Here is a 12,510-nt window from a genome sequence, read left to right as displayed (position 1 = left end):
TGACATTCATAGCAGCACAGTGGCTCCGTTTGAATGGTGTTCACTGCTGTTGTAATTTGTGGGTTTCTAAAAACATGAGGTTTTGGTGTAAAATCCACCACATGAGCATCCTGTACATAACAGTGCTGTTTAAAGGTACAGTCAGTCATTTTTTTGTTGAGGTTATTCTCAGTACTCATAAGTATACATTGAAGTGTATAATTATGTCTTCCAACAAATTGAAATGCTCTCATAAAACTGGAAATAAAATGCATAGGAGCATGTGCTGGTTTGTGGAAGCCCCTGTGTTGCCTGGCCATGTTCAATACAGTGGCTGAGATGGACATCAGCTAATCATGTTTTATGTATGTGGCTACAGACCGGCTGCATACATAGCACGCCAAAGACTCAGACGAGCTCCATATCTGTTTGTTTGCCGTTCGTGTTGTGTTCCATGGAGGCAAATTGCATTTTCTGTCTGCACCTTCAGACTCAAGATATAAAAGATCACAACTATGTTTTATCATCTGAGAAGTGGTTTCCTTCACCAAAGGAGTGAAAGTGTGAACGAAAGAGACGATGTGACCGGCATCTGGATAAAACAAGAGTAGAGCTTGGCACAGTAGATTGAAGGAATTGCAGAAAGGGAGATTATGAAGGTGACACAGAAATCACTGGAGTTCTGCTCGATATTTTATCTTTTTGTGTTTATTTCAGATTTATTTTTTAAACATGTATATCCTATAGTGGCCACTGTAGCTACGATTATGCACTTGAATTAGGTGGTGTAAGAAAACAGAATTGAGTTGGCTGTAATCTACTGCCATCTAGTGGTGAGATTTTTTATTATTATTATTTTTAAATTCGGTGTTTTCTTCCACTTCATCCAGTGTGAACTACACTAATCAGCTGATGGACAGCAAGCCAGTTTCAGATCTGAAGTTCGTTCACATTTATGTCTGCGGCCCATTTAATGTGTTCTAATGTTGTTTAGTTGAATCTTTAGGTGCTTTAATACAGCCTTTACTATTAGAGCATTTACTGCTCTGTTAAAATGTGATAATACGTTGATGTTAATGCCTTCTGTTTATAGCTCTTCATGGTCAGGAGCCTTCTGCAAAAAACTGCTCCCATGCTCCTGAAGCTGAACGAGAAAGCTGCTGCTGCTTTGAGAGAGAGAGATGAGCACATTTCTGCAAGAGACCAAGCTGTTGAAGAGCGAGAGCAGGTAAGGCATCTGTTGTATTCAGGATATTTACAGCCTTGTACCTGTAGTCAACATGTCTGATTAAAATTATTCATATGTTTAAAAAAAAAAAAAAAAAAACCTCAACAGATTGAAGAAGAACTGAATGAAACTCATTTGAATTTCCAAGCTGCCAGGGAGCAGATTGGAGATTTAAATCTGCAGGTGACAATTCTGACATCAGGTAAAAACTGAAATAACTCTCTGGCTATTTCGCTCCCTCTTTTTCAAAATGCTTTCTTTCTTGACAACCTATGGACTTAAACTTTTTTTAAAAAATAAATAAATCCAGAGATGGGTGTACTGCGAGAGAAGTTGACTGAAAAAGAAGAAGAGACGGGTCAGCTAGAGAGGAAGGTGACGGAGCTGTCTGCTACAGTTTCCTCCACGCTGGCATCCTACACTTTCTTGGAGCAGGCCCTGGCTGCTGAGACTACAAAGTATGATGCTCCTTATCGATGACAGAAATCAAGCTTAGAAATTTAAAAATGGAAGTGAACACTGGGTTGGTGGTTACTTGTTAACAGGGTAAACTTTGAAAGGCAAAAAAAAGCCCTGAATTGCAGCATGTGCTTTAAAATATGCCTTATTTTGTTTTTATTCAAGGTTGCAGGAGTCGTGGAAAGACAAACAAGAGGCTAAGGATCGGGCAGATGAGTAAGTGTTGGTTAATAGTAAAGGATAAAAAAACAAAACAAACGAAAAAAGAAGACTTGGAAAGAAGAAAAATGTAACCAGTGGTTACATTTTTACTATAATTTTACATAAATGTTGCAGTATATATCCGAATACTGCTGTGTGGTTTTTTTTTTTTTTTTTTGTGTCCTTGTCCAGCTTGGAGGCATCACTGCGTCAGTCGGAGCAGCGGGTGTGCGAGTTGAGTCGGGCTCTGGCTCAGAGTGAGGAGCAGCTCGGTCAGCTGCAGTCCCTCTCACAGTCTCAGAGTCTGCAGATCCAGCAGCTCCAGGATGTCTGTACACAGCTCAGCGGTGTGCGGGAAATGAATGAGGTGAGCATTAGAGAGGGTATCTGTCTCATTTAACACCAGAGAAGCATGAGGCGTTTGGTTATTACAGGAATAATATGCGACTTCTCCTTGAGGGGAGGATGTTAGGTTTAATCTTCCTGCTGTCTGTGTGCATCAGTTCCTACAGATGGAGAACGAGTTGGCGAGGGAGCAGATGGCAGAAAGTGAGCGTATGCTGAGGGAAAACCTGCAGAGCCTTCGGGAGAGGAACATCCAGTGTGAGGACATGAAGAAAGAAGTTTGTCAACTTAAGTAAGTATAAATAAGCCATAGAGGGTGATGTGTTTGAAAAGCCCAAACTGAGCCTTGAAAAACTATCGGATTAAATTTATCATTATCTGTCTGTGCTCAGTTTCTTAGATCAGGGATGTCAAACTCATTTTACATCGAGGGCTACATACAGCCCACTTGTCTAGTTCTTAACTATGCTGGTGTAGTATGAATGGCTGTGGGGGCAGGTCTATATCAACAGGAAAAACTGTAAAGTGTTCAAAGATTAATACTCACATACATATTTTCTGGATTGGAGTCTTTTGCCCTATGGCCTTATGTTTGTAATAATAAATGTTATTACAAATTGTTCTCGTGATGTTTAACATTTTGTCGGCACACTGAATGATAACTTACCTCTGTGTGTTTGTGTGATGGAGGCTTGAGAACGGGAATTTGCAGGAAGAACTTAAAGCCACAAGGTCCAGAGCCAGGTCAGCAAACCTGGAGCTTGAAGAGAAGATGGCTCAGGCGGTCACGGAAATCACTTTGCTGCATCACACACTGAGGGGACTGACCAACAAGCTCCATGATGAACTTGATGAAAAGGTAAAACAATATCAGAACTAGGCCCGGGTGTTGTCACTGATTCCTACAACCGATTCAATTCTGATTCACAAGGTTTGATTCGATTCAGTTAGATTTTGACTTGGTCAGATATATTATAATCCAAGATCATTTATCTTGGGTATGTACTGTCGAAAGAACCCTCTAAATTCAATATTTTGGAAGTTAAGAACAGATGGTAAAGCAGTTACAATATTGCACTTTTTATTTAACCTGTTAAGCCCCAGGGGCTTTTCTGAGGTTCTTGCTTAAAAATGACTTGCCCAAAGCGAATTGGCTATTTCTCTGGAATTATAAACTTAGTGTAAACTTTCTAGGTATAAAAATAAAGCTGACACTTGTGAGACTTAATCAGAGGTGTAAGCACCACAGCAGATGCCATCGTGTCAAAGTTACTGAGGATAAAACAGAAAATATGAAGGAGTTTTTCCTGGCCCGGTCTGTTATAGCAGATAACCCCTTTAAAATATTCTGCAGTAGATCAAAAACTGAAAAAAAAACCCCCACGAATCAACATTACCTGATGCTGCTGATGTGATGCAGAGCAAAGTTACAGACGCTTTATTAGAGGCATAGTTAAGCGTTTGAAATTTGGCATAATTTGTAAAAGTTGCAATTTCTTCAGTATTGAACAGCAGAAATGAGGTTTTCTTGTCGGTTATTTTTTTGGGGGAAAAACAAACAACAAAAAAGAGGCAGACAACACTGTACACAACAGGAGACCGGTGTGTAATATGCAAGGGAATAAAGTAGAAAATAAACACTTTTGATGGGAAACTGGTCTCGAGCAACTGAGAGAGAGAGAGAGAGCTGTGCACAGAGTGCAGTTTTATTGTGGTGGAAGCAAAACGGTAAAAATAAGGAGTTGTACATGAAGTGTAGTTTTGATCTTCTTTTGGTGCTGGTTCAGTGAATTTTGGTCAGAGTTTCAGAATCTGTGAGATGCCGGCTTTTAGCTTTTATATCCTTTTGCGGAGCCTGTTTTTCTTGCTCTTTAATCTTTTGCTGTTTTAGCTGTTTGGTGGTTGTTGAAATGGTTTTGTGAGCTTTTAGCTGAGATTCTGACATGATTTAAATTGTCAAATCTTTTTTTTTGTTTTCTAATTTTTATTTTTATTAAACCCGCCCCTAATCAGAACCCAGCAGAACTTTGTTCCACACACTGTTTCGTGTGCTTGAACTCGATTTCACATCAGTCATGCATTCATCTGCATTTGTAGGTCTGTGGGTAGAGCTTGTTGAATATCAGTACTTGTTACTGGCTTCTTTCCCCTTTCTGTTTGCTTTGTACAGCCTATTAAAAGTTAACCCTTTTGTATTGTTTATATTGTCTATTTTATTACTTAATGTTCTGTTTATTTTAACCTTCGTGCACAGTACTTTGTGACTGCCTGTCTACGAAAAGGCTTAATAAATAAACTTACTAGTTTTGGTAATGGTGAAATGATGCAGCTGGAAGCTAGATTTCACAGGTGTTAGTTTAATTGGGCCCTGATATGGTCTCCACTGTATGTGCAGATGATCTGCAACAAGTAATGCAAATGCATAGAGTATGCAAAGCTTAATTTCTTTGAAATTAAAAGAATGCGTTGTTGTGGCCAAGAGCTCTTGACATTTGCAGTTGTAATTTGGACATCAGAAGCAACCGTTTACAGCATTTATAAATCATCTTGTAACATCATTTACTATTGAAATTATGCTATAGATGCAGTACTGCATGTCTTTTCCCACTTGGATTTAAATGTCTTACTTTTCAGAAACCACAGATGTGTGAAGAGTCTCAGTCAGTCCACAGCGTGGAGCGTTGTGCCTCCTTTGTCAACAGCATCATGGTGGCATCAACTGATGAGAGAGAGGAAGAGGTCAAAACAGACACTCCTGCTGAAACAGGTACTGTTGTTCACCCCATGTGTGTCAGTTCACTCATAAGAAACATGCTAGTTTTTCTTTTTCTTTTTTAAATTGATTATTTAAAAAAATATAACGTGTCAGCATTTGGTTTTTCATCCTAAACACAACAGGAGGTACTGTGATTCTGATTACACTTGTTCTGATTGTTCTGACTTTTTGTTTCTCTCTCTCTCTCTTTCTCTTTCTCTTTCTTCCTTTTTTTTTTTTAAATGTATTGCTCACTGGGTAACAACACAGAGTTGAAGCTGGAAAACATGGCTGAGCTGGTTGAATTTAGTCACTTATAGAATCTCATTTTAGTAGCAACAAGCTCCATCAGATGTTATTGTAACTGCTAATGAAGCTTCCACTCTTTCAGTTGATCAGTATTTGTGAGAGGTTTTGACTGTGCACCCCTCTTCAGGTTACCGCATCTCAGCTGGGTTAAGGTCAGGACTCTGAGCCAATACCTGAACTGTCAGACCCCGGTGTAGCATCCGGGCTGATCCCTCCTGGTGGTGTGTGATGGCATGTTTCCTCCAGACAGTCTTGTCATTTCATTTGTCCACATAACATCTTTTTGGATAACAGCACATTCCTTTGCTGTATCTTCCTTAAAGTGAACACATGAGATTTCATGCATCTGCTCCTACTTTTGGGATTTTCTTTAGCCTTACAAGTTGCCATGGGGATCTTTGCATCCTCTTGTGGAGTGACGAGCACCTTTTTCTAGCTTGTAACGCTTCATCTGCGGTGCTGTGACTCCTCATTAAGAAGAACAGGCTTTCTCAGTAACCAGACTTTACATAGTCGTGTTACTGAGGCACACCTCCTGCAAACCACAATCCACAAACACTTGACTTCTGTGGAAGTTGTTAGCACGGAGGTTCACTTTCTTTTTCAGGCCTGCGAATAATCACTGTGTGTTTTCACATGGAAAGTACGGCTGTTTGTTTATACAGATTACGCTGTCTGTAGTTTGATGAAGATCAAACTATTCAAATTCCAAATTCAAAAAAGTTTTTAGTTCACTTGTAATGTGGTCCAGCGTAATTATGTTGTTAAGCAGCTGCAAGCAAGTCTCTTTAAATAGTCACGCTAAGATTCCCTCAGAGAGCAGTGTGATTTGAATGTCTCAAACATGATTTGAATACGTGTTCAGCATGTCGTATGTGTCTCCTTTATGAAAAGGAGGTATTAATTTCATTGTTTGAAGGCTTAGTGGTCCATTACCAAAAAACAAAAGAACTGGGTCTTTTTTTTTTTTTTTTTTTTTTCTTCAAGGAGGCATCAATAATATGTTTGCATAATATAAAAATTCTTTCTTCAATGCTTCTTTTCTTACCAACTTGTCTATATGAGCTACACATGCACTTCAATTCATCCTGTTTTTCCCTTGGATAAAGGAGGTAGTGGGCAAAGTTTTGCTTATAGGAATCATTTTCAGGTGGGAATATATCTGCATAGCCATCAGGGACTGTAATTAAAAAAATGTACAGATAATACAAGTCTAAAATATTATAATAATGATGATGATGATAATAATAAAAAACAACAACTAAGTTTTACTTTCTCTTCAGTCCCTTCAGACACTCTCGAGCCACAGTGTGAAACTTTGTTCAGCGAGACGAGCGCCTTCACCCGCATCGCAGCCATCACTCCTAAAAAGAATATGAGCAAAGTCGAGATTCAACCAGAGGAAGAGGAGCAGAGCCACCTGGCGGAGCTGCTTACTAGCCTGGGCAGCACCGTCACCGAGCTCGTCGGCACTCTGAAGCTGGTGCAGCAGCACAGAGACGCTCAGCTGGAGGAGCTGCATGGCCAAATGTAAAAAATTTTTTCTAGTGGTGTAGAAAACCAAGTGTGAAATAAGTGATTTTTTTCAAAAGTTGTTTTGTACACATAACATCAAATTTAATCCAATTATCTTGTTGCTTTTTTTCTTTTTAAAATCCCCCAACTGTTATCTGATGTGTTATTCCAGCTGTGGCCTGCAGGTGGAGCAGCGTGCTGCAAAGAACAGACATGAAGCTGAGGTTTTTGAGCTCAAGCATCAACTCAGCCGTCTGAGTCAGCTGGTTGAGAAGGCAAATCAGGCTCTGCAGCAGAAAACTCAGGTAAGGATGACTTTTGCTGGACATCTTTTGTCCTCTCTTCATCTGTGATAAGAAAGATCAGGATGGGTGCAGAGGACGGCTGACCGATGGAAATTTGTTGACGCAGAGAAAAACGCTGACGCTGAAGTTTTCATTTATTAATTTTTTTTCAGGATGAGAAAACGCTGGCTAAGTTGATGGTTGAAGTGCAAGACACACAGGAAATCCTAAATAAACAGAAGACTGACAATAATGTAAGGCACCAAAATAATACTGACGGTGTTTCTAAGCTACTTTGTATTCTTGTAGTTGTTATTGTCTAAATTCAAATGAACGTTTTCTCCAGGAATTGAGAAGGGAAATTACTGAGCTTCGTCGCGCTCTCCAGCAGTCGAAGGTGGAGTCTGAATTCCTTCGGGATGAACTGAGGAAAGCTGGCGGCCAGTCGACTAAACCGGAACATTTCATGGAAGAGAACATCAAGTCATTGAAAGAGGTATGATTTATCAGAATCATTATTTATTATGTATTTCCATAGTTTTCAAGTTTTAAAATTGACTGAGTTAGGATTTTTTTTTATTTTATTTTTTTTTTAACTCGTGTTTTCTTGTTAGATCAGTTTTATGGTTTTATTATGTTACTTATGTTGTACAGCACTTTGGTCAACAGCTGCTGTTTTTAAATGTGCTTATAAATAAACTTGACTTTTCAGCCTGTTGTTGAGGAAACGCTGCAGCTTAAAGGGACCCCCCCTCCTCCTCTTTTCTCATAAACTTCTTCCGTTTGATCCCTAGGTGGAGAGACTGAAGGCCAGTCTTCAGGAAGCCGAGCAGGCCAAAGTAAAAATTCTTGAAAGGGCAAAGAGACATGTAAGTCCTGACCGTACCCGGCATGAATCGCGTTCCTGACTACATATCAGCATTCACACTGTATTTATTGACTTAGAGGAACATTAGATGGTCTTCTTCCCAGCCATGTGAGCGTTCACGAGGATGTTAATCTCTTACAGCAAATCATCTATCAGAGCAACCAGCAGAAAAGTGAGAACGAGCTTCAGATATTAAACAACATGATCAACAGAGTTCGGGAGGTGAGAAATGTTTCATACCGTGGAACATATTCTGTAAACCACAGCGTCTGTTTGGATGTTTGCCATAATGTGCTGCTTTTTCCTTTTTGCCTCACAGACCTTGCTGTCGTTGCCGGCAGTTGTGAAGAACTGTGAACAGCTCCAGCAGCTCGTTGAATACATTGGCTGATGTGTTTATTTCCCTCGTGTGTGTTTATTCATGTTTTAGTTTGTCTGCCTTCTAAATGTTTGTATTTTTATTGAGAATAAAATAATTATTTGACTCTTCTGAGGTTCTCTATCGTTGTTATTATTATCATTATTATTATTATTATTATTATTATTATTATTATTATTATTAATTTACATTTCATGAAAAGATGCTATTAAAAATGATTTTTCTTTGCTGATATTAACCATATCTTTTATGGACACTGAACACACATGCTGAACCCTATGAGCCCTATGTCTCATTCATATTAAATTACAGTGCGAGTGGGTGTAAATGCCACATTACTGCCACGTCTTCTGCTTTCTAAGGAGGTGTGTGCCATCATCCCAGGTGCAACAAAGTAAGTGACAGTTGAAAAAAAGTGGTATTCCATTTTTTTATTGTTTTTACAAGGCCATGAAAGAAACTTATCTATTTATTCCAAGGGTTTTCACAGCATGAAGCGGTAAAAGAAAACTTTTTAAAATGGAGATAAAAGCAAGTTGCATCCATCACCAAAGATTTCCTTTTTTCTTAATTAAAAAAAAAAAATCAATTGTCTTAGCTCTAATTGTTTTCTCACGTGTCTCATCTTGTCCGATTTGCAGGCTTTGTGTGGAAGAGGTTTCTGGTATTATGTGGTCTTAACGCAAAGGCATGAAGCATCGAGTGGCAAGTCTATTCATTTTCTTGATTAGTGGATTTGTATGTGGCTATACATGGCGGCTGAGACCGGTCACGGTTACTGGTGTGGCTCCAGACGGCACTTCAAACTGGCTGAGCTGACCCAGAAAGCATTAGAAGCACAAAAGAAAGAGAGGATTGGGCTTATTTTTGTGTGTGTGTGTTCCTGCTTTAATTTTGTCTGGACCTTTTGGCCCTCGTTACTTTATAAGACTTAAAATTAGAATTCACTTATAGCTGATAGAAATATGACTCATATGGTGTAAATTTCTTCTTTCACAACTACTTCAACTGCAATCACTCATCACAAATTTAAAATCTTTTATTCTTATAGAACAAAGGTGCTTTATCATTGTTTATTTCCAAGAACAGCAAACTAAAAATGCACTTTTACTTGGCAACAAAATACAAGCTTATATTTTTTTTCACACAAGCCACTTTGCTGCAAAGCCGATGACCACGAAGCACAATAATTTATACAAACATTTCATTTAAACTCAACAGAAGTGTAAAATATTCAACTTGCACATTCCAGTTTTAACAAAAAAAATTAACAGCACACAAAATTATATGTATTTTACAGTCACATACTTGCTGTTAAAAAGGCCTAGACATTAAAACAAAACAGCTTAATGGATATCTAAAGTAAGTTATTATCAGCAGTGAAAATGGTTTCTACAATTATTCAGAAAATCACAGTGGTGTTAAGAGAGGTCAGTCTGCTCAGTTTTGTCCTTGATAAATGTCACGAACAAAGATAAAGCAGTCGGATTTTGTGCACAGAAATGTCTGGCTCATTTGGTGCCGTCTTGAGTCTCTGTTTTAAAAAAAAACTAACAAAAAATAAAAGGTAGTGAGATGCTGGGCTTTACATTCTCAGTAGCTTAGATAGCAGAAACAAAACGGTCCATATTCCCCGGGTAGGTGGGGTGTCTGAGGTATCCCCCAGTGTTTCCAATAGGACCTGCAGCGCTGTTATACTGGGAGAAAGACCCCAGCTGCACTGGGGAGACCCTGCCGTAATGGTCCACTGTTTCTGCAGGGCCGTGAGCTGAGGCGTGGATCCGTCCTCCTGCTGCGTACCCCATGCCCTGGGTGTGACCCTGTCCGTACGAGCCCTGGTGTGCATGTTGGTGCGGATGGCTGTTTTGTCCAGAGTAGGTGAACGCCGGATGTGTAGAGGAGCGGGGTGGCACAGATCCCCCGCACGGTTGACTCTGGAAACCCGGAGCTCCCAAGCTGCAGGGACTGGATCCATTCGGAAGCCCGTCAGGACTGAAGCTCCGGCTTTGCTGCTGCATCACCTCTGGTCCTTGACCTGCCAGCATGCTGGCTGGAGTCGGGTGTCCTATGATGTTGTTGATGCTGAACATGCGGGTCTGACTGTGCCCAAACCCCGGAGGCGACGAAGAGGGATAGTAGGCAGAGGGCAGCTGCTGTCCATATGTGGGACTGAGTGTCATGTTGGGATAGACTGAGTTGGTGTACGCAGCTGGTCTGGTAATCTGAACGGGGGAAAAAACTGGTGTTTCATGCACATATGAAGTGTATGTGCTCAGGTCGCAGCGCTTAAACCTCTTCCTGCGTCTCAGAAAGCTGCCACTCTCAAACATGTCCTCAGCGTTTGGGTCCAGTGCCCAGTAGTTGCCTTTCCCAGGTCGTCCTGGCTCTCGAGGGATCTTGATAAAACAATCATTCAGAGTCAGATTATGGCGGATGGAGTTTTGCCATTTCTTCGAATTGTCTCTGTAGAAGGGGAAGCGCTCTGTGATGAATTTGTAGATACCCCCCAGTGTTAGTTTGCGGTCAGGGGAGTTGGCAATAGCCATGGAGATGAGGGCAATGTAGCTGTATGGTGGTTTCCCGCGCTGGAGAGGTCTCTTCCTCCTCCGACCCCGCGGCTGCTCCTCTGTCTGCGGTGGAGGATTGGAGGCAAGCAAGGTGGTATCTGCTGGAGAGTCTTTCTCCACTTTGACCACTGGCATTGTCATGAACAGTTCAAACGAAAGAGATAGATTACTTACTGGAAAAGCTGCACGGCAGAAGTAGTGGCACAGCTTTGACGTTGTTCCCTCTGTCAGAGAAAACAAATTAGTAGGCAGTACCCTGACAGTGCAAATCAAAACAGGAGATCTGTCCGATATGCAGTCCTGCTCCAAGTTCACATTCGATTGTAAATGCTCAGGGTCCAAACAGTTCAACAGTTCTTCAAAAGCAGTGGACGTAACGGCTCTTCCTTGAAGTCCTGTTTTGTTAAATGCGGGTCTTTACTCAGTTTATTCCCGTAAAGTGTAGTCGGTTTAAGGTGAAGAGTTGAAGTGTGAGAGTGCCAATTGTTGTGCTTAAGGTGTGTGTGCGAATGAGTCACTTAGCTTTACCTGAAGAGTGTATTACCTGCAGAGACAACCTGAAGGGCCACGCCCCCTTGAACATCACATGCTCTAACATACCTAACTTCTCTACTGCTCTATTGTTCCCCTCTGTCAAAGTCTGCATACTTTGTGGAGTGAATTTTGATTTCATTTTATTATTTTTTTTTTTCAAATATATATATTTTAAATTTGGTGAGCTATCCTGAAATGGCAAAAAAAAAAGAAAAAAAAAAGAAAAAAATCTGCTGCACAAAATATTTCTACTTCAAATTTCAGAGTTTCAAATAGTTTAACTAATATCATTACAACTATTAAAAAACAGTAACATGAGTGTATCAATATGCATTACTCACAGGTGTCTTATTTTTGTTCTATAATTGGCCTTTATTTAGTTTCAGTAACCAAAACTGTCAAAACAGATATTTTTTCCTCTTTATATTCAAAGTTTACTTTAAAGCTGACCTCAGTTTATTTTAAAAAGTCCAAAATGGTCCATGTTGTTTTGATGTTTAACACTAAAAGACCTCTTTAGTGGTAACTTAACCTATGAGTTGTTTTTCTATCTTGCTTCCTTGTTTGTTTTGTGCCAGTGGTTGGCCGAGCCAGCTGTGTTAAGAGATGTAAATGTTGTCCAGACAAAGGCCCTCCTGTGATTTCAGCATGCAAAATATAAGCTATCATCATAAAGCCTGGGCACAACCCGAGAGACGGGAATAACCAACTCTTTACATAGGGATTGTTCACTGAAATTGGTAGCGATACTTGGAATAGTTTTAAAGCCACCTTTATAAAGGCGTTTGTTTCTCTGCGTTTCTGTGGTGCACAAACTGTCATGTGTGCAGTTGATTGACATGAATATTGTGAAAAATAAATTTCATTGTCGTCAAAGGGTGGAGAGTATTCTGATACTGCTGGTATGAACTCTGGGGACTCCCTGGGTTAGGGTTCACCAGCTTAATCTCTTAAACAAACTGAAAGGAAAACAGAGCAGCACACTCCCTTGCGTAAAGCTAGGCAGGGTTAACACTGCGGGCATGTGTCAGAGTCTGAGCAAGGAGAGAGAGAGAGCAAACAGCCCGATGAAAAGTTTAGGCCTGTG

General features: G+C 40.2%; 2 protein-coding genes across 3 annotated transcripts; one reads left to right on the top strand and one right to left on the bottom strand.

Annotated features, from left to right (window-relative positions):
* The first annotated feature begins 1,076 nt into the window (after positions 1–1,076).
* LOC134623443 (sperm-associated antigen 5-like) lies at positions 1,077–8,404 on the top strand. 2 transcript variants are annotated; one of them, XM_063468588.1, is made up of 15 exons: positions 1,077–1,207; positions 1,316–1,409; positions 1,518–1,665; positions 1,832–1,882; positions 2,060–2,234; positions 2,371–2,504; positions 2,903–3,071; positions 4,847–4,979; positions 6,560–6,806; positions 6,964–7,096; positions 7,249–7,329; positions 7,422–7,571; positions 7,870–7,944; positions 8,085–8,165; positions 8,263–8,404. In XM_063468588.1, the coding sequence occupies exons 1-15, from the start codon at positions 1,079–1,081 to the stop codon at positions 8,332–8,334; spliced, it is 1,872 nt and encodes a 623-aa protein (XP_063324658.1). In that variant the 5' UTR covers positions 1,077–1,078; the 3' UTR covers positions 8,335–8,404. The 2 variants fall into 2 exon arrangements, with proteins under 2 accessions (XP_063324658.1, XP_063324659.1); XM_063468589.1 differs by having other exon boundaries at positions 1,097–1,207; positions 1,356–1,409.
* A 1,519-nt stretch (positions 8,405–9,923) lies between these two features.
* LOC134623444 (forkhead box protein E1-like) lies at positions 9,924–11,030 on the bottom strand. The gene has a single exon (XM_063468590.1). It carries the CDS (start codon positions 11,028–11,030, stop codon positions 9,924–9,926), a length of 1,107 nt encoding a protein of 368 aa, XP_063324660.1.
* Positions 11,031–12,510: the final 1,480 nt, after the last annotated feature.

Source organism: Pelmatolapia mariae, unplaced genomic scaffold (genome assembly GCF_036321145.2).
Source record: "Pelmatolapia mariae isolate MD_Pm_ZW unplaced genomic scaffold, Pm_UMD_F_2 NODE_ptg000656l+_length_16898_cov_1, whole genome shotgun sequence".
NCBI classification, from domain to species: Eukaryota; Metazoa; Chordata; class Actinopteri; order Cichliformes; family Cichlidae; genus Pelmatolapia; species Pelmatolapia mariae.
This window is presented reverse-complemented; position numbering and strand designations above follow the sequence as displayed.